The sequence below is a fragment of the Cnephaeus nilssonii genome, assembly GCF_951640355.1.
Source record: "Cnephaeus nilssonii genome assembly, chromosome: 1".
NCBI lineage: Eukaryota > Metazoa > Chordata > Mammalia > Chiroptera > Vespertilionidae > Cnephaeus > Cnephaeus nilssonii.
In genome coordinates, this window is record NC_137072.1 from 31047305 (window position 1) to 31067632 (window position 20328).

The 20328-nt window shown below is 41.5% G+C and overlaps 1 protein-coding gene across 1 annotated transcript in view; it reads right to left on the reverse strand.

The window, feature by feature from the left end:
• Positions 1-4313: 4313 nt before the first annotated feature.
• The window catches only part of PRKCQ (protein kinase C theta), a 139824-nt gene continuing 123809 nt past the window's right edge, over positions 4314-20328 (reverse strand). The window contains exons 16-18 of the mRNA XM_079779207.1: positions 15389-15577; positions 6220-6348; positions 4314-5477 (exon numbers count right to left, since the gene is read on the reverse strand). Coding sequence (XP_079635333.1) covers positions 5322-5477; positions 6220-6348; positions 15389-15577 — 474 coding nt within the window. The 3' untranslated portion in view covers positions 4314-5321. The remainder of the gene's footprint in view (positions 5478-6219; positions 6349-15388; positions 15578-20328) is intronic.

The window sequence follows — 20328 nt, forward strand, 5'->3', positions numbered from 1 at the left end:
CACTAACCTGCTCCATCATCCTGCCGCAGCCGATGCCTGCCATGTTCTGTGAGTGTCCCCTGGTGGTCAGCGCATGTCATAGCGACTGGTTGTTTGGTTGTTCCACCGTTCGGTCTATTTGCATATTAGGGTTATATATAGAGAAAGATGTATAATATTTTCTTCATCCATTCATCCATTTATGAGCATTTAGGTTGTTTTCATATCTAAGCCATTGTGAGTAATGCTGCAGTGAGCATAAGGATGCATTTCAAATGAGTGTTTTGGATCTTTTTGGATAAATACCCAGAAGTGGGATTGTTAGATTATATGGTAGTTCTGTTTTTAATTTTATGAGGAACCTCCATAATGTTTTCCATAACAGCTTTATCAGTTTACTTGCCCACCAAAGTGCAAGGGTTCCTTTTTCTCAACATCCTTGCCAACACTTATTTCTTGACTTTTTGATAATAGCCATTCTAACAGGTGTGAGGTGATATCTCATTGATAATGTCCTCCTCCTCTGATGAATGATCCTATATGTAAAAAAATCTGAGTGGATCTTCCCTCCAGAAAATTTGGTTACAGGTGGGCAGAAAACTTTTTTTATTAATTTTTTTTTTTCATTTACACCTCTGGTGCTTAAGCTTTGAGAATTTTGTTATGATTTTTTTTAAAAATTAACCTTTATTGTTGAAATTATTACAGAGGTCCCTCTTTTTCCCCCCATAGCCCTCCTCCATCTGGTTCCCACCCCACCCCAGACCCTTGCCACCCTATTGTCTGTGTCCATAGGTAATGCATACATGCATATAAGATCTTTATCTAATCTCTTCCTGCACCCTCCCCACACCCCCTTCCCTCTGAGAATCATCAGTCTGTCCCAGTTCCATGCCCCTGATTCTATTCCATTCACCAGTTTATTTTGTTCATCAGAATTTTTATTCGTTTGATTTTTAGATTCAATTGTTGATAGATATGTATTTGTTGCCACTTTGTTGTTCATATTTTTTCATTACTTTTTTCTTCTTCTTCCTCTTCTTAAAGAATACCCTTCAGCATTTCATATAGTACTGGCTTGGTGGTGATGAACTCCTTTAGCTTTTTCTTGTCTGTGAAGCTCTTTATCTGACCTTCAATTCTAAATGATAGCTTTGCTGGGTAGAGTAATCTTGGTTGTAGGTTCTTGCTATTCATCACTTTGAATATTTCTTGCCACTCCCTTCTGGCCTGCATAGTTTCTGTTGAGAAATCAGCTGACAGTTGTATGAGCACTCCCTTCTAGGTAACTAACTGCTTTTCTCTTGCTGCTTTTAAGATTCTCTCTTTGTCTTTTGCCCTTGGCATTTTAATTATGATGTGTCTTGGTGTGGTCCTCTTTGGGTTCCTCTTGTTTGGGGTTCTCATTGTTGTGCTTTATTGGCATAATTTCAGTGGCTCCACTGTGACTATGGAATGAAATTCAAACTCTTTATCCAAATATTTGCAGCACTGGAAAGCTGGCTCTAATAGACCTTTCTATCTTTTCTCTTTTGTTACTACATGGGCTTCCCCCAGTCTATTGGTTTACTTACTGTCCCCTGAAGGCCAAGTCCCATGTGTGCAGTGGGAGGTTGTCACTAGGACAAGACCAGCTGATTCTGACTCAGACAAATCCACCACCTTGCCTTGAAGACAGTAGATGGAAACAGCAAGATTAACCCTAAAGAAATTCCAGGGACCTGCTCAAGGAGCACTGACATAACTTAAGAAAAAAGTTTTTGGTGTGTGGGAGAGAAATATGTGGATAAAATCATCATGTTTCTGTCAACTGCAGTTGTCAAACTTTGGCTGGTGTTTTGAGTAGCACTCCTCTTAACGTGGACTAGGGAGGAGAGAGGAAAATTTGCAGAGTTCTTTGGGAGATACCAGTAGGTGCACATTAAATATTTATTGAGTGATTTTCTGATTGGAGAGCAAAACATTGTCTAATGAATAACAGGCTGACTGAATGGTTTTCTGGTCTCTTATTACAATGTTTTAGAAGGAAGCACAAGAGTATGCCCTTTATATAGAATATTAGAATTGTTTTTATTCAAGCTATCTTTAGGATCAACTCTAACTTTATGACATCTGCACAGACCCTTTTTCCAAATAAGGTCCCATTCACAGGTGCCTGGTGGACATATATCTTGTGAGGGACCACCATTTAAACACTACACAGTGCACTCATTTATTGACTTACTTTCCCCAAATTCTCTTAAGCACTAATATACAGAGGAATTGTGGGAAGTACGAAGATGAATTGTACAGAGATCCTGCCTCAGGGGTTTACAGCCTAGAAAGAGAGGCAAGGCATACTCTTTTACAACTGGATAGAAAATGGTGAGTGCCATGAGAAAAGCACAGAGAAATGCAATAAGATGGGACTTTAGAGAATTGAGAGGGAGATACACCAACTCAGGTGGGGGAACAACGAGGAGAGAGGGATACCTCAAGACAGACCCATCAACTGAACTGGATCTCAAGCGATAGGAAGACATTGAACATGTGGGGATGGGCATTAGAGGCAGAAAAACTAGCATCTCGGGGAGGCCCAGAGGTGGGAAACAATGGGTATATACAGGCAGTGCTAAGAAATTCAGATTGCCTGGAGCACAGGTGAGTGAAAGGTAGAAGTAAGAGGTAAAGGTGGAGAGGTTGTCTGGGGATGAATGGGTGGTATTGAATGGGTTATGGCCAGTGAAGATTACACAGGGTTTTGAACATGAGTGTGATGGAATAAAACCTTTGATTTGTGAAGATAACATTTCTATATTCCATAAATAATGATTACTAGTATTTTAAGTTAAAGATATTTAAGATTCAACAGATACAGAAAAAGAACTTCTTGGGGTTTTTCTTATCAGACTACAAGCCAAAACTTCAGAGAAACGAGGACCACCATAAATTCCTTCTTTGGGTTCCTTATTTGGGTTGGGTGTGTACAGGAGTGAGACCAAGAGTAAACCTATTTCCTGTAAACCCAGTCTCTGAGCAGAGTTTTATGGCCCCGAGGAAGATGGAAAGACCATTCAAACATTATCAAAAACTTTATCTCCTGTTTGTCCTTCTGAAATGCCATTTGTCTTTCCTAAAGAAACATATTTGTTCTTCCCATAGGAGCATTTTTCTTTTCCCCTTTTCATGCTAAGTTAGTGATTTTAGCCCCCAATTCTAACCAGTCCGTTGAGTGACTCATCACTGAGTACTCCCACCTGTATGTGCACTGGATGAGTAAATAACATCATGTCTCTCTTGCTGATATGTCTTTTGTCAGTTTAATTTGCAAGCTCCAGGAACTTAATATAAGAGAGTAGAGGAAAAGTTACTTTTACCTAAAAGTTTGTAATATAGGTTGTAGATGTAAATTAAAATGGAGAGAGAGAGACTTAAGATGGGAAGATTAATCCAGGCATGATTAGTAGGAAAGAAAGTAGAGATGAGTAATGTACTTCGGAGAGATTGCAGAAGCAGAATCATACTAATTTCACTAAAAAAATGAAAGAGGGGACAGTCAACTAGTCAATAATGACTGAGGTTCTGAGCCTGGATGACTGGGCCTGTGATGGTGCCATTAACAGAAATAGGAAATGCATTAGAGATAAAGGTTGCAAGAACATAGAATAGTTAATGGAGCCTATTTGAAGCCTGGCAGAGAGGTTAGAGCTGGAGATGTGGATTTTGAGATTAATTGGATTGAGTGAGCCTTAAGAGAGGAGGTAGAAGGAGAGAACCAAGGGAAGTGAAAGCAAGGAGGGGAAGGGGCATTGGAAGTGATTTGGGGCAGAAGGAGGAAAAGGGGCTTGCCAACGAGGTAATCAAAGGTGACAGGGATGGAAGAGGAAGGTGCTGTGTCAGAGTGTCCGAGGGGCTGAGATAAAAGAGAGGCTCTTTCCTGGTATAAAACACTGTAGAAAGGTCGAGGAGGACCTAGCACACTCCATAAGGGCTGGCAAGAAGGTAATCCTTCCAGAAAGCAGTGGCAGGAGAGAGAGGTTGGGGAGAAGAGGCAACCGTGTTTACCACCTCTTCAAGGAATCTTGTGGTGAAGGGAAAGAGGAACAAAATACCAATGACTTAAGGGTTATCTGAGTTTCTTCACCACTTTGGGATTTTTATTGATTCCCCAAATTTAAAATATCAACTCAATTCTAGCTATATCTTGATGATAGCCATGACAGAACCAAGTTCTTGTGGGGGCACTAGAAAAACTATTAAGAGGCATCTTTCTTTCTTTCTTTTATTCCATGTTTACATATCCACCTCTTTGTCATTAAGACACAACATTTTATCAAAATATACAAACAGCACAGATACTTAAAAATGTATAGCTCGTATTGTAATTTAACAAGATTGACTGCTACAATTAGCATGCATGGGTCTCTTGCGTGATGCCTAAAGAGAGACTTATGAATCATCAATTCATCAGTAATGGTATAAGGGACTGCTTTCTTTTTCTCTTGGAAGAATTATATACTTCATTTCTTTACTTGTTATAATAAATGTGAGGATGGCAATGAGTGACTGCCACTGTACTGAAATCAACTAAGAATGGATGGATGGAAAGGTTTTATTGGCAGGAGTACCATGATTCTATTTTTGTTGGATCTAAATTTAATATCTATGTTGACAAGGTCACCAGAGTAGGCGTTCTATTAAAACCTTCCATATCAGTGGTATGAGCTCTTCCCACTTTCCATTTTCCTCTTTCCTGTGTATTTCATGGCTAATTAGAATGAGGGATTTGTAAATCTCAAGTTACAAGCTATGTTTATTGTGAAGGATTCCCATAAAAACTTATTCAGGGCTTCCCCCCACTACTACTCACACTTCCACAGATGTACATAGAATAAAATGGGTTAGTGATTACTTGTCTGCAGCTGAATGAAATCCATTACTACACCAGGCAACTTGCTGTTTCAGTCTTGAGACATTTGTTCTCACTTTACTCCTTGAGTCATCAAGTACTTCATTGATCAGCAGTTGGTGCACAAGTGAAGAGCCATCATTTAGAGCAGAATTAAGTTTCCACATCTTTCACAGTGTGAAGAACCATCTTTCAAGTAAATAACTATGGTTAGTCATGACCTAACTTCAAGAATAGCTGTGAAAGATGAGAGAAACCAAAGGTGGTGTCATTAGTGAAGTTGAGTTGGTTTGTGCTACAGATGCAAAGTCAGTGAGGAGCCGAAGGCCTCAGCCTTTATTGTTGAGTGTTTCTTTTCTTTCCCAAGTTGAAAAGGAACCCAAGAAGTGTCACTTGAACCAATTCACAGAGAGAAGGCCAATTCCTTCGTGTGACTGAAGAGGGGATTCAGGATTCAGGATATCAGCATCTCCATCCCCGGGTTAATGAAAGAAAAGTTTCTGAACATGTTCTGGTCCATACTGTTGATCAGTGCTCTGTCGGCGAATGACAGCCGGGGTTTCTCATTTAAGAATTCCTTGTCAAAATTGCTGCAGTCATATGGCGATTTCTTGATCAGAGTTGAAGGCGGAGGAGGGGGAGAGGAAGGGAAGAAAATCAGTCACTAAATTATCTTTACTTTTGTTATCGAGGCTATAATCTGTGTATGACAGCATTGGTGTTTGCAGATAAACTAAACTGAAATAATACAGGTGATCATATGTGGTTTTTGTTGAATATCTCTAATATCTTGACTCATCAATTTAACAATAGTATAATTAAATTCATATAAAGGATTTGCATAGTAAACATTCAAATAGGACCTAATGCTTCTAGCTAATAGTTTACATGAAGCAGAATTGGCCACCTTTGAAAAAAAGGGTGAGCTCAGATTTGACCTCTGTCCTTTTAGTTTACAGGGAACAGTGGATAGGGGCAGGAGCTGGGATAAGGTGGGATAAAGAAGGAGTTTTGCAGATTATTTAGTCCTGTTCTTTTTATCAACATCCTTCACTGCTATTGGTTCTCCCACCTATGCTAATTTTATTATTAAACATCTTGGACTGTCTTCCAAGACAACCCAGATTGGGACATGTTCTCCTCAAGCCACCTGGTCCATTTGGTGCCCATAAAAAAGATAATGTAATAATAAACACTTATGGTGTACAATTCAGCTTTCTAAGATTATCAAAAGTCACCTTTATATATAGGAGCATAACTGAGAGTTGGGCCCCTCCCACCCTCAAGGGGACAGGCAGGCAGCTTGGGAGTAGAAGGAGAATGGCTGGTCCCATCCCTCGGCGTCTCCTTACCACTTTAGGCCTGAACGGTGGGTCAATCTCCTTTCTTTCGAGCTCTTCCCAATTGATCTCCCGAAACAAAGGGTGCTGGCGGATGTCTCCCCTCACTCCCAGCCTCTGTTCAGGTTCCCTCACAAAAAGCTGAAAAGGAGCAGAAAGGGAGCAGTTACTTCTTGAGGGATGAGCCAAGTAGCCTCAGATGGAGGTAGCATTTCTTAGTGTATGAGTCACATGAATTTGACTCTATACAGATAAAGGCCTGGCCTTTTGCCACTTGCTTTTCTAACCTTACTAGAGGATGGATGCACGAAATTAGTGCAAGAGTAGGCCTTCACAGGCCTGGCTGCCTCGGCCACTGGTCATTCCGGAAGGTCATTCCGGAAGGTTGTTCCGCCGTCCGGTCTAATTAGCATATTAGCTCTTTATTATATAGGATTTTTTAAACTTACTGTTATCAACTGTTGACATGAGTAAACTGGTGGCAACACTCTCACTCGAACAAGCCGTGTGAATATTCTAGAGTCTGAGATTTTGCTTTCTTACTCCCTAGAAATGCTATTTTTTGAGTTGTGTAGACCTAGTTTGAAACAGCTTTATCCTGTGTTATTTACAGGATTTCTGGCAAGTTACAGGTGAGTTAGTTTCCTCACCTGTAAAGTGAGTGAAGTGTCCTCCTCCCAGGGCTATTCTGAGGGTTAAATAAAATAACAGCACCCCCACACACATATAACACACACACACACACACACACACACACGTGTGTGTGTGTGTGTGTGTGTGTGTGTGCGCGCGCGAGCACTGATTCCTGGTCTGTAAAACCCAACAACATAGAGTAAGTGATAAATTTATTTGATTCCTTGTAAGGTTGTCCTCTGGGGATTACAGCCTTGCTATGCAGCTATAATGTAAACTAGTTCCTGACAGGTGGTTTTGGAGAAGGCAACTGATTTTGAGACTCACTCTTGAATCCTGCAAGTTTGCTGGGCGAGTAATCATTCAAATCATCTTTCGTCATCTCTGACCTGTTACATAGACATCTTCCTCTTCTGTCCCCTCTCTTTTTTTTTTTTTTAAATATATTTTACTAGAAGCCCAGTGCATGATTTAATCATGCACGTGTAAGCTGTCTGTCCGCTGGTCGGCAGCTCCGAAGTCCCTGGGCCCCTAGGGTGAGGCGGGGCGGGGGCGTGTTCCTCCTGCGGCCGGAGCCCATGCCGGGGTCTTGCCTTTGCCTCCCACTCGGGAAGGCTGGGGACGCCGCCAGGTGCTCCTGCGGCCCAACTGCCGCCAGACTCCTCCCCGCGCGCCGCCCGCCCGCCCCTCCCCCCACTCCAAACCTCCAAAACGCCCGGCTCGCTGCCCCAGAGGCCTGTCTGTGCCGCAGCACAGCCATGGCGCAGACGCTGAGCTCGTGTCGCCACTGGCAACGCGAGCTCACCGTCCTGCCGGCCCAATCACCACCCCAGCCACCCCGAGTCCCGCCCCCTGTGTCTCCCGCTGGCCCAATCATGGGCGTAGCGGAGTGATGGTAATTTAAATATTACCTTTTTATTATGTAAGATTGATTTTTTACAGAGAGGAAGGGAGAGGGATAGAAAGCTAGAAACATGATGAGAGAGAAACATCGACCAGCTGCCTCCTGCACATCCCCCACTGGGGACGTGCCCGCAACCAACGTACATGCCCTTGACCGGAATCGAACCTGGGACCTTTCAGTCCGCAGACCGACGCTCTATCCACTGAGCCAAACCGGTTTCGGCTGTCCCCTCTCTTGTTACTTTCCCCTCTGAGATCAAAATGAACATTGGCCAGGACAGGAAAGAAACCTGGAAACTCTTAAAACTTAAGCAAAACATGTCAAGGGCATTAAGGAACCGGAGAGTCCAGACTTGAAACTAGAAAAGTCACATGTCTTCTTAGTGTCCGGAATAGTCATCGCTCTCTCTTACATCAACTAGATGTTTATTTATAAAGTAACTGCTAGTTGGAGGGTGTCATAAAGAGCATGTAAAGTTTTAAACAGAACCATGGTGAAATGCAGTATTTTCCATGAGGTTCTGGCAGAACTTGACCTCCACTCACACTGAATTGCAGGGAGCTCTTGTTTTTACCAATTACAAGAATAGTCAGTCCATATGTTAAAGCACGGCTTTACTTGTGTTACATTACTACTTGAAAAGCTTTACAGACTCTACCAAATAAAATAAATAAATAAATAAATAAATAAATAAATAAATAAATAAAATAACATGCTATAACAAAGTGGAGATTTCTCTCCCCCCCCCCCCCCACCCTCTCATGAGGAGAGTCTTTTTAGCAATCTAAGTGAAATGCCATGCAATCACTCCTGTGCATACAGGTGGTCAGTCCTGGGCACGGTTCTAGCTTCCTCTCCTCTTGCCATATGATGGCCGCTGAGGCCTCTCAATGGAAACTTGAGTTCCAAAGCATCTCACTAGAAAACCACTACACAGTGGAAATAACATGAAACTGTCATCTGAGAAGCTTACTACCCACAAGGCCTTGGGCAAGTTTTCTGAGTCTCAGTTTCCTTACTTGTAAAATGGAGGGTGAGGCAAGACGATCTATACTCCTGTGATTCCTAATGTCCTCTGAGGCCTCTGGGCGGGCATTCCAGGCTCTCTGTAGCCAAATGCCAACACATATCCTTCAATTCCCATTATAACTCTCTCTGCTGTTCAGACATGTCTACTTATGGACTATGCCACCTGCCTTTCCTACTTCTGTCTTTTGCTAATGACATTTCCATCTTGCAAGAAGACACCTCTCCCCACATTCTTTTCCAATTTCCCTTTCCTCATCTTTAAATCCTGACCCACCTTTCAGGGTTCAGCTTATACCCCGCCCCCATTCTTTGTGAAGCTTTCGTTGATCACCTCTACTTATAGTGAGTTCTCCCTCCTTTTCAAGTCATATCCATTGTCATGTGGTTAATTAGAGTCAGGCATTGTGCTAGATGCCTTAGCTATATTATCCTGATCTTAAAAACAGATTCTAAAAGCAGATATTGTTATGTCAGCAGATATTGTTATGTGAGAAAACTGAGGCTCACAATAGCAAGTAACTTGCTCAAGATCACAGGTCCAGCCAGTGATAGAGCCTAAATTATCAACAGCCCATTCCTACTTCTGGTATTGGATAGTCTTCCTGTGTGCTCCACAGAATGTCTTCCTGCCATTAGAGAATTAGCTATGCATGCACACACACACACACACACACACACACACACACACACATACACACACACAACTATCTTTTCTACTAGAGTGTAAGCTCTGGAGGGCAGACACCATTTATGTTTCTGTGTCTTACAGAATCAAACACAGTGCCATGCACAAAGTATATGGTCAGTAAATGCTTGTTGAATAAATGAGTAAGCTGTCTTTTCACTTTATTTATTTGCAAATTACGTGTCTTCAGTCCTGATCTGTTAGACTCTTGTTTTCAACATGTAGGACAGCTTATAGAAAAGGCACAAAGTTCATAGTGAAACATATTTTTCTGTAGATTCAAACACCAGTGTGAGTCACCAGATGGAAAAGCAGATTGATTTTTTTAAAAGCAGAGGGAATAAGTGACTTGGTTTTATATATCTTCCCTTGAAATGATCATAATAAATTATTGACCTCCACTTCTTAAGGACATTTTGATGAAACAAGATTAGAGAGAGGATGCAAGTGCCTCCAGAAAAGGCCGAACACTAGCTCATGTTCTTATCATTAAATGCTGCAGCGAATTAAGTTAGAAGTAACTGCCGGAGGCCAAGTGTGTACATACTAGGTTTTCCATTAGATTTTTCTAGTTACATGTGGCATTTGTACCAAGAGGATCATGAGCCTGTTATATGTACCTGTGAAATTAAAAAAGTATTTTAAAAGATAAAATGTATAATGAGAATATAATATGATCTCCAGTTTCAAGACTCAAAATTCTGCCCAGCTGGTATGGTTCAGTGGGTAAGTGTTGACCTATGAAACAGGAGGTCATGGTTTGATCCCTGGTAGGGAGCGTGCAGGAGGCAGCTAATCAATGCTTCTCTCTCATCATTGATGTTTCTATCTCTCTCTCCCTCTTCCTGCCTCTCTGAAATCAATAAAATATTTTTTTAGTAACTGTAAAAAAAGACACAAAATTCTTTCTAGTTTCGCACACAAGAATAAATTACTATCTTTTCTCCCCTGCAGAAAGTCACCTCCTCCTCCTCCCAGGTCCTGAAGATGACTGGTGACCTCACGGGTAGTCATTGGGTCTGTGGCAAGGAATTTGCATTGAGGGAATAAATGTTCATGTAGTAATACTTGCTTTTGTTCATAAAAGCTGTCACATTGATAGAAAATAGCACACTGTTTACATAAATGGCCAGGATGTAGCGAGAGTTTGTTTAAATTGGGCTATTCAGGCGAGAAAGCAGTGCTGGGCTGCCAAGGATGGCCCACCCTGTGCTTAGCACCTGTCACTGGAATCTTCTCTTCCTCTTTGTCCATGCCTCAGATATATCTTTTACAAAAGGGAGAGGCATTTCTGTTTGAGATAATTAGTTTTCCATCATTTTCCAAACAAATGGACCGGACATCCTGGATGAATAAATGGGGAAGAAAGAGGCCTGTCTTTGGCAATGGTCAGCTGTACTGCGGCGTCCCAGCTGTAGTTCTTTATGGAGTGCAGCCCCCCCGCCCCTCCCATGTGCAGTTGCTCCCTCTGCTGCACGCACCCGTGTGCTATGAGGGCTAAAAGGGATAGAGTCTGGCATTGACACTGCCGCGGTGACAGATGCCACTAGATGCTGTTTTGTTCAGCTTTTCCAGAAGACCTACTGCTCCGGGGTTTCACAACATTAGGTATAATTCCCTAGAGGAAGTTTCTCAGAAATATTACCTTTGGTTTTTGCAAAAGAAGGAGCTCAAGGATGTGGCGGCTGCTGGATAAAAGTTATAGAAAAACTAGAAGCCAGACTTACTGTCAGAAAATGGCATGATGGAAACTAATTTTTATCAGCCCAATTGCTAAAAGATGGGCAAGAGCTACCTTCCCCATGGAGCAAGGGCATGGGATTTTCATTAACTCCCGTGGGAAAGAATAAGCCCAAACTCGAACACATGGATTTAAATACTCTTGCAACAACAGTCCTTTTCATTTCCTTCTTTATCATTGTCTTGGTTTCTGCTCTATTAAACCACATTTACTTTCTACTCTAGCTGCAAATCTTTTTCTTGCTACTGAAACTCTGCAGATTTTTTTTTTTGGTATTTGCTGGCATGTAGCCTTAGATTTTGTTTTGCTTTTAAACTTTTTATTTTGAAATAATTATAGTGTCTTAGTATGGTTGGACTTCTATAACAAAAATGCCATAAACTGTGTGGCTTAAACAACAGACATTTATTTCTCACTAGAGCCTGGTGCACGATATTCGTGCACTCGGGGAGGTCCCTCAGCCCGGCCTGTGCTCTCTCAGGGGATGTCTGACTGATGGCTTAGGCCTAAGCAGGCAGTCAGGCATCCTTAGCACTGCTGTGGAGGTGGGAGAGGCTCCCACCACTGCCGCTGCACTCGCCAGCTGTGAGCCCGGCTTCTGGCTGAGCGGTGCTCCCCCTGTGGGAGTGCACTGAGCGTCTGCCCCCTGGTGGTCAGTGAGCATCATAGCGACCGGTTGTTCCATCATTTGGTTGTTTTGCATATTAGCCTTTTATTATATAGGATAATTCTGGAGTCTGGAAGTTCAAGATCAAGGTGCCAGCATAGTCAGTTTCTGGTAAGGGCTCTCTTCCTGACTTATAGAAGGACACCTTCTTGCTGTGTGATAACATGACCTTTCTTTGGTGCATGCACATGAGGGGGGAAGATCTCCTTTCCTCCTTTTATAAGGGCATTAATGCCATCATGGAGTTCCCACCCCCATTACATAAGCTATACCTAATTACCTACCTCTTATAACCATCATATTGGGGGATTAGAGCTTAAACTTATGAATTGTGGGGTCACATTAAGTCTATACATATAGATCACAGGGTGTTAAAATATAGTTAAAAAAAGATGTTCTGTTTATACTTCACCTAGTTTCCCCTGATGATTGCATTTTACATGATTATAGCACAATATCAAGACTAGGAAACAGACATTGATGCAATATAGTATAGTATGTCTAGTTCTATGTCATTTTATCATAAGTGTAGATCTGGGTAACCACCACAGCAAACAAGATACAGAACTGTCCCATCAACACAAAGATCTCCCTTGGGATATCCGTGCCTCCACTATCCCCAACACTAATATGATTTCCATTTCTATAATGTTGCCCTTTCAAGGATGTTACATACATGGACTGATATAGTATGTAAGCTTTTGAGATTGGCTTTTTTCAGTCAGCTTAATGCCCTTGAAATCCATTCAAGTTATTTTGTATATCAATAATAGTTCATTCTTTTTTTAAAAAAAATATTTTTTATTGACTTTAGAGAAGAAGGGAGAGGGAGAGATAGAAACATCAATGATGAGAGAGAATCATTGATTGGCTGTCTCCTGTATGCCCCCCACTGGTATCGAGCCAGGTTAAGTCCTTCAAAAAGCCCAATGTAAAATAAATGTAGCAACTGTAATAACATTTGAACTTGTCTTTATGTAAAGAAAATTGTTTGCACTATAATCTTGCTCTTATTTTTACCATATTTAAAAAAAATTGGTTAATTTTGAAATCAGTTTTCATTTTATATGTGTTTTGTTCAGTCATTAAAAGTGAATTTAATTGGTCATTTGAGGAGCTTTCTAAGTTTACTACTGTTTGGATCACAGTCAGAAATAGTGAAAGCTGAGTTGCACTGGCTCAGACTTTTAAACACCACCAGCCTTGGACAGGGGTTGGGGGTGGGGAGTATGTTATGGGACTTAGTCAGCACTTCAGACTCCACATCTTGATTCTTCAAGGAGAGCCCAGGAGTGGCCTCAACATTTCAAACACCTTAAACAAGCTGTCAGTTGTGTGAGAGAGGTAGAAGTGTTGCCCTTTAAATTTAATTCCCAGTAGTTCTTCACGAGGAAAAAGGTAGACTAGTGAAAAAAGATGGGCCTGGTAATCTTCTTCTAAGTTTACATTTAAAATTCATTGATAACTTCTAATGTTGGAAGATTTTGTCTTATTTCCCTTTTCAATATAGGAAGAACAAGGCTAAAATTATTTCCTTAAATTATTTTTTTAAAAAAATATTTTTATTGATTTCAGAGAGGAAGGGAGAGGGAGAGAGAGATAGAAACATCAATGATGAGAGAGAAGCATTGATTGGCTGCCTCCTGCACACCCCCTACTGGAGATTGAGCCCGCAACCCGGGCATGTGCCCTTGACTGGAATTGAACCCAGGACCCTTCAGTCCGCAGGCTGACACTCTATCCACTGAGCCAAACCAGCTAGGGCTTAAATGATTTTTTAAAAGTTAGCGAAGATCTGAGATGCCAGAAATCAAAACACTGTTTTGTTCAAAGCACCTGTATTCTTGGTCCACTTCTTTTAGATTTGTTAGCCTCACACTGGAAGGTCTTTCTGATCTACATAGTTCTGAATAGCTCAGTAAGTGTTGGTAGTTATTAATATTACGTGCAATTAGCATGTTGTACTGCCATGATTTAGTTTTAGTTTTTACAACTTGTTAGTCATACACAGTAAATAGTATCTTGTGTCCTCACAAAAGGTAAACTGGGACTCTGTGTAAAGTACAAATCTTTAATGATGGCTTTCAGGTGCTTCTTCTGTCTGTGCATTGGTTCGCCCTGAGAGCTCTTGGTTTATGGCCAGTGATTCTCTAAGTTTATATCTGTAGCACTGTACATTGATTCTTTTTTATTAAGTAGTTGTCTTTTTAAAAAAATATATTTTTATTGATTTCTGAGAGGAAGAAGAGGGAGAGATAGAAACATCAATGATGAGAGAGAATTATTGATCGACTGCCTCCTGCACGCCCCACACTGGGGACCCAGCCCACAACCTGGGCACGTGCCCTGACCGGGAATTGAACCGTTCCCTCCTGGTTCATAGGTCGATGCTCAACCACTGAGCCATGCCGGCCGAGCTGTCCACTGATTCTTAATTGATCCTGGGCTATCATGGATGGGGTCTAACTCCTGTGTTGGTGGTGAATTCTGAAGATTGCTGCTAAGATGGTAACAGCCTGCACTCTTAAAAGTTTTAGGGTGAAAAGTTCATTAATACTAGTATTTCCAGTGGACACAGGTAGGGGGTGTGGCAGGGAGCTGGTCTGCCTGAGAGCTGCTCAGCAGGCACCAGCAATGAGAGTCCCAGGGAGATGGAGTGCTGCTGAAATAGGGTTTGGTACAGGAACTGGGCTGTGGAATGCATTGAATAGCCTGCATCTCAAGAGCTTCAGCCAGAAATGTCCCCAGTGGTAGGGATTTCCAAAAACCCACTAGAAAGCATCACTGAAGTCTTGGCTTTAACAACCTACCAAACTGGAAGAGCATCAAGCCACCCAGCCATATAAGAACAGTTCTTTCTCCTCATTATCCCTTTGCCTTCTCCCTGCTTTTAACCTGGTATGGTCTGAAATAGAAACTCCAGAGCTGGAGAGGAAGAGAACAAAGAAACACAAGTATGACCACTCTCCATTCTCCAAAGCTGAGTGCTGCCAGTCAGGAACTTGGGCAGAGGAGAGGGAGCAGAAGTCTTTGCTTTCGGGTTAATAAGTGATGTGAGGACTTGTGTCTTAGACTGAACAGTTTTAATTTCTCAGGTGAGGTGGTGTTTTACATCTTTTACCTAAGAATGAGCAGAAAAGTCATGCATCCTGTCCAAGTTTTCCACCAGGAGTGGGGGAAGATGGATTGTACTGAATAGATTTAATAGGGACTATGGGGGAAAAAAGTTGAGTTTTAAGCCACAAATTGTAGTTGTTCAATGGACTAATCACATTTCCAAGTGAGGGCAACCAAGAGTCATGGAACTGGTCCCTGGTCATTTCTTTTTGTAAATCATGCCCATAAAGGTTTATTGCTGTCTAATGTTCATCACATTGGTGCCTCAGTTAAGACAGAGATGGTGAGCATCCCATTTAAATTCAGTTCAAGACAATTATTGTTTATCAGGTATAAATCCGAGCTTAGAAGTGGATGGGAATACTGATTAGAAAACCCAATACTAACCTTGACTTCATTTCTTACCTTCACTAAAAGGTCCTTAGCCTCCTTCTCCAGCCATCGGGGGTAAAAGGGGTTGTCCATGCGGATGGAGTGGAAGAGCTCTTCCTCATCTTGCCCGTGGAAAGGTGACTGACCAATTAGCATTTCATAGAGGAGGACGCCAAAGGACCACCAGTCAACAGAATGGTTGTATTTCTGACCCAGCAAGATCTGTGTAGCCAAAAATGTAATTAATAAAAGTAAGGTTGATGAGTGAACACCTTGTATGGCTTTTTCAAGGCCACTCAGTAAATAATTGATGGTGATGACAATAGTATGTGGTTTAAACAAAGATCACACTGAAAACGGTGTATTTTGGGAAGCTAATGATTGGATACAAATGAGTAGGCAATCTAAAACTGAGCAAACATTTTTTGCGTTTCAATTTCTACTTTTCCTCTGGCCTTAAGTGAAATAACTAAACTATGTGTGCCGTTAGCCTTCATTTCCATCTGTGATGTGAGGGCAGTAGACTCAGACCTAAGAAAGCTGGTATCTATCCCAGCTCTCCAGTGCCTCTGAGGTGATTATCTAAACCAAACCCATGTGTTCTACTGTCCTGCGTCTTTGCATAAAGTTTCTGTAGGTGACCAAGCATCCAGAGAGGTCATCTGAACAAGTCCATTCCTTAAATCCTAACTAGTCGTGGTTTACAACTAAGAGAGTAAAATTTTGTGACTATGCCAAGAGACAGACTAGGATACCAACTTACTTAAATATAGATATTGGATGTAAGCACCATGTACACCTTGATATTGGTGCTTTGAGTAGAACTGGTCCGGTCTATTCTTAAGGGTAGTGGATTTAAAGTCTGGAATCCTACCTAATTTTAAAAAAGATTTCTACCCTTTCACCAATCCACTTTCTTGCTCAGTTTTCTTTGTACTCAGGCCTTTCAGCAGCTTCCTTTTCAATGTTGGAACATAGAGAGTGCACATGTCACTCTACTCAGTGCTTTTCATCCCAACAAACCATGCTGTAATCTTCTCTAAAATAGTACATATGGCCCATCAGTGGGTGAATGGACAAATACAGTGCAGTCTATACATACAGTAGAATATCATTCAACCTTACAAAGGAAAGAAATCCTGACACATGATACAACATGGGTGAACCTTGAGGACATTGTGCTAAGTGAAATAAGCCAGTAACAAAGGACAAATATTGTACCATTCCACTTATATGAGGTACTTAGAGTAGTCAACTTCATAGAGACAGAAAATGGAACGATGGTTTCTAGGGGCTGGGGGAAATGGGGAGTTGTTGTTTAATGGGTATAGAATTTCAGTTGTACAAGATGAAAAAGTTCTGGAGATTAGTTGCACAACAATGTGAATGTACTTAACACTACTGATTGTACTCTTAAAAATGGTTAAGCTGGTATACTTTATGGTACGTGTATTTTACCACAATTAAAATACATAGCATTGACCGGTGTGGCTCAGTTGGTTGGGCATTGTCCCATGCATGGTGTGTGTGTGTGTGTGTATGTGTGTGTGTGGTGTGCTGGTTTGATTCCCCATCAGGGCACATGCCCAGGTTGCGGGCTCAATCTCTGGTAGGGGGTGTGCAGGAGGCAGCCGATCAATGTCACATTGAGGTCTCTCTCTCCCTTCCTCTCTCTCTAATTTTAAATGGGGAAGAGAACATCCTATCTCTCATGACTCAAGCTTCCAGGATGGTTTGGGGGAAGCTGCTTTATTACCCAAAGCAAAATGGAAAAGGGATACTAGTATTGAAGTACTAAATTTAAAAAGCAAGACTGAGACCTTCATTTCACACTGCAATGTAAGGCTTAAGCTCACCTGTGTGAGCACACACACACAAACACACAGAGGTCATTTTACTATAGCAGTCTTCATTTGAAATGGAATTTCCCCCTTTGAAAATGGGCCTTTGGAATGAATGGTAGAATTGTAGCACTGATGAGCTCAGGAAAGAAAAATGACACTATAGTTCTAGACATTTCAGTATTTTCTAGGTCAGCTTTATGTCTTGATGCTGGTGAACTTTTGATGCAGAAAATAATGTGCACAGCACCCATCTCTGACCCCTACCTGACCCCAGGCTTGTCCTTGGGAAATGAGTGAGGCTCAGGAATACTGTGAAAGTGTCTCTAATATAAGACTTGCTAAACAAACAACAACAAGAAAATAGCTGTGAAGGCCATACTAAACACTGCAGGTTCTACTTCTGCCTTAGTCCTCTACCGTTTATCATTGGGTTGTTGTGAGGCTCCAGTGAAAAGTAGGAAAGACAAAGTGTTTTGTCATATGGAAATGACTATATGCTACATGGTAAATATCTGTCTTGATGAACTGGTACCCCCTTGTGAAAATAAAGGTCAAGTTGCAAACAGAAATTTGCAATCTGCTATTGACTCCCAGTATAAAAACGCTATCCACTAGCCTTAACTCAATACTTAAATGCTAAATTTCACTTTATTTACACATTTTAAAAAATACATTTTTATTGATTTCAGAGAGGAATAGAGAGGGAGAGAGAGATAGAAACATCACTGGTGAGAGAGAATCACTGAGCGGCTGCCTCCTGTACACCCACACTGGGGATTTAGCCCACAACCCTGGTATGTGCCCTGACCAGGAATTGAACCGTGACCTGCTGGTTTATAGGTCGATGCTCAACCACTGAGCCACGCTGGCTGGGCCTAAATTTTAAAGTTAACTTTAAAAATAAACTTTGCCTCAAGGAGAAATTTAAAAGTAGACTCAGGGAGAATGATAAGGTAAATAAAGACGCGCACAATCAGTTCAGTAGTTTGCCTTCAGTGGGGACCGGTTCACGCGCAATTCCTAGGATGTACCACAAGGGGGAGCCCCAAGCAACCAGAAACTGCTTGAACATCACATCTTTGTAAACAACTTCATTTGGCAGGAAAAATGAAAAGAAATTTGGAGGACAGGAGACAGCTGTGGTGGAAATTAAGTCATTTAAGGCTAGGTGATGTTAATAAAGGATTTCAGTCTTAAGTTAGGAGGAAGAAAAATATAGATTCATACTCAATTACATACTGTTAAAACAGAATGTCTGCAAATGCATGCTGATCTGTGTTAGGGTTTTCCATAGAGCATGCGTTTTATTTTATTTATAAGAACCTCGGAGGTAGGCCCTGTTATCCCCAACAAGAGAAGTGATTGGACTGAGGGAGGTTACAAGTGTTGACAACTATGATCTGAAATCTGATCTTTTTGTTATTTAATCCCAAGATTTTAATGAAGCATAATAGGTTTGTACTGTTAATAACTCTAATAAAATTTAGTTATTTAAAACTATTTCATCATCAGTTCAACCTGATTTTGTTCCATTTTATTCGTTTTATAACACACAGATTATATTGGCAAAAATGTATGCAATTCATATATAATAAGTATACATATAATGAAGATGCATTATTAACAGATGAGGAAGCAGGTAAAAAAGTTTGAAAATATAGCCCTGGCCAGTTTAGCTCAGTGGATAGAGTGTTGGCCTGTGGACTGAAGGGTCCTGGGTTTGATTCCTTTCAAGGACACATACCTCAGTTGCATACTTGATCCGGGTTGGGGTACATGCAGGAGGCAACCAACCGATGTGTCTCTTTCACATCGATGTTTCTCTCTCTCTCTCTCTCTCTCCCTCCCTTCCTCCTTTTTCGCTCTCTAAAAATCATTAAAATATATCCTCGGGTGAGGATTAAAAAATAGTTTGAAAATGTACAAAGAAGAAGCACTGGCAGTTGGATGGTGATGGAGAGGAAAGCCAGGCAAAAGGGTATCACTGGGGTCCAGACAAGAGACGCTGAGGGCCTGGAGAGGGTGCCAACAGTAAGGATGGGAAAGAATAGAAGAAGTATGGGGGATTGAAGCAAAGGGATTCATTTTTCAAACTGAGAAAGAATCTAGGGATCTTAATTCTGTCACAAGATTGGGGAGGGTAGAATAGGCTTAAAGGCCCATGAGGTCTAAGTTTAGAAGATCTTAGAGTCTGGATTTGGGAGGGGTAAGAAAGAAGGAGAAAACGTGGATAAGTCTTAGTGTTCTGGCTAGGTGACTGGATGGATAGATGTGTAGTGCAATTTGCCAAGAAAGAGATAAAGGCCTGGCTGGTGTTTCTCAGTGGTTAGAGTGCCGGGGCTTCGGGTTCGATTCCTGGTCAATGGAATGTACCTGGGTTGCAGGTTCAATCCCGGCCCCAATCAGAGTGTGTGCAGGAGGCAACCAAACGATGTGTCTCTCTTACATCGATGTTTCTCTCCCCCACTCTTTCCCCGGCCCTTCCACTCTAAAAATCATGGAAAAATATCCTTGGGTGAGGATTAACAACAACAACAACAACAACAAAGGGATAAAGGAGAAGGCTGGGTGGGGGTGGAGCAAGTTCATCAGAGAAAGGAGTTGAGGGACTGTTTTGTTTGAATGATCTGTGACAGTTAGTTGAAGATCTCAAACAGGAACATGAACGTATAGGTCCAGAACAAGAAGGAGTATTTTGGGCTGGCCATACTGACATTGGTGTTTTAAAACCACCATGATAAATACAGTTGCTCATGGAGAATGTACCCCAAGAAGAGAAGAGGACCAAGAATGGAATCAGGTGAAGACAAGCATGTGTGAAGATGAGAGAAGGAGACTGAAGTTACAGAGAGAGAAGTCACTGAAGCCAAATTCTGGGAGATGTGGGGGAAAGAAGGATTCAGGGAGAGGATGTAGCATAAGGTATTTGTAGACAGGAAAGTTAAAAGCTGTAATTTCTTGGTGACCAGAGGCCCATCTTGCATTTAAACAAGATTAAATCAAAACTAAATACCACATCCTCACAGGGAAAAGCCACATACTAGTATTTCGTAGAGTTGGGGTACCACAGTTCCTTTGGCAATGACAGGGATTTGTTTTACCCAGGAAATCAGAGGTCCATCACTGTCC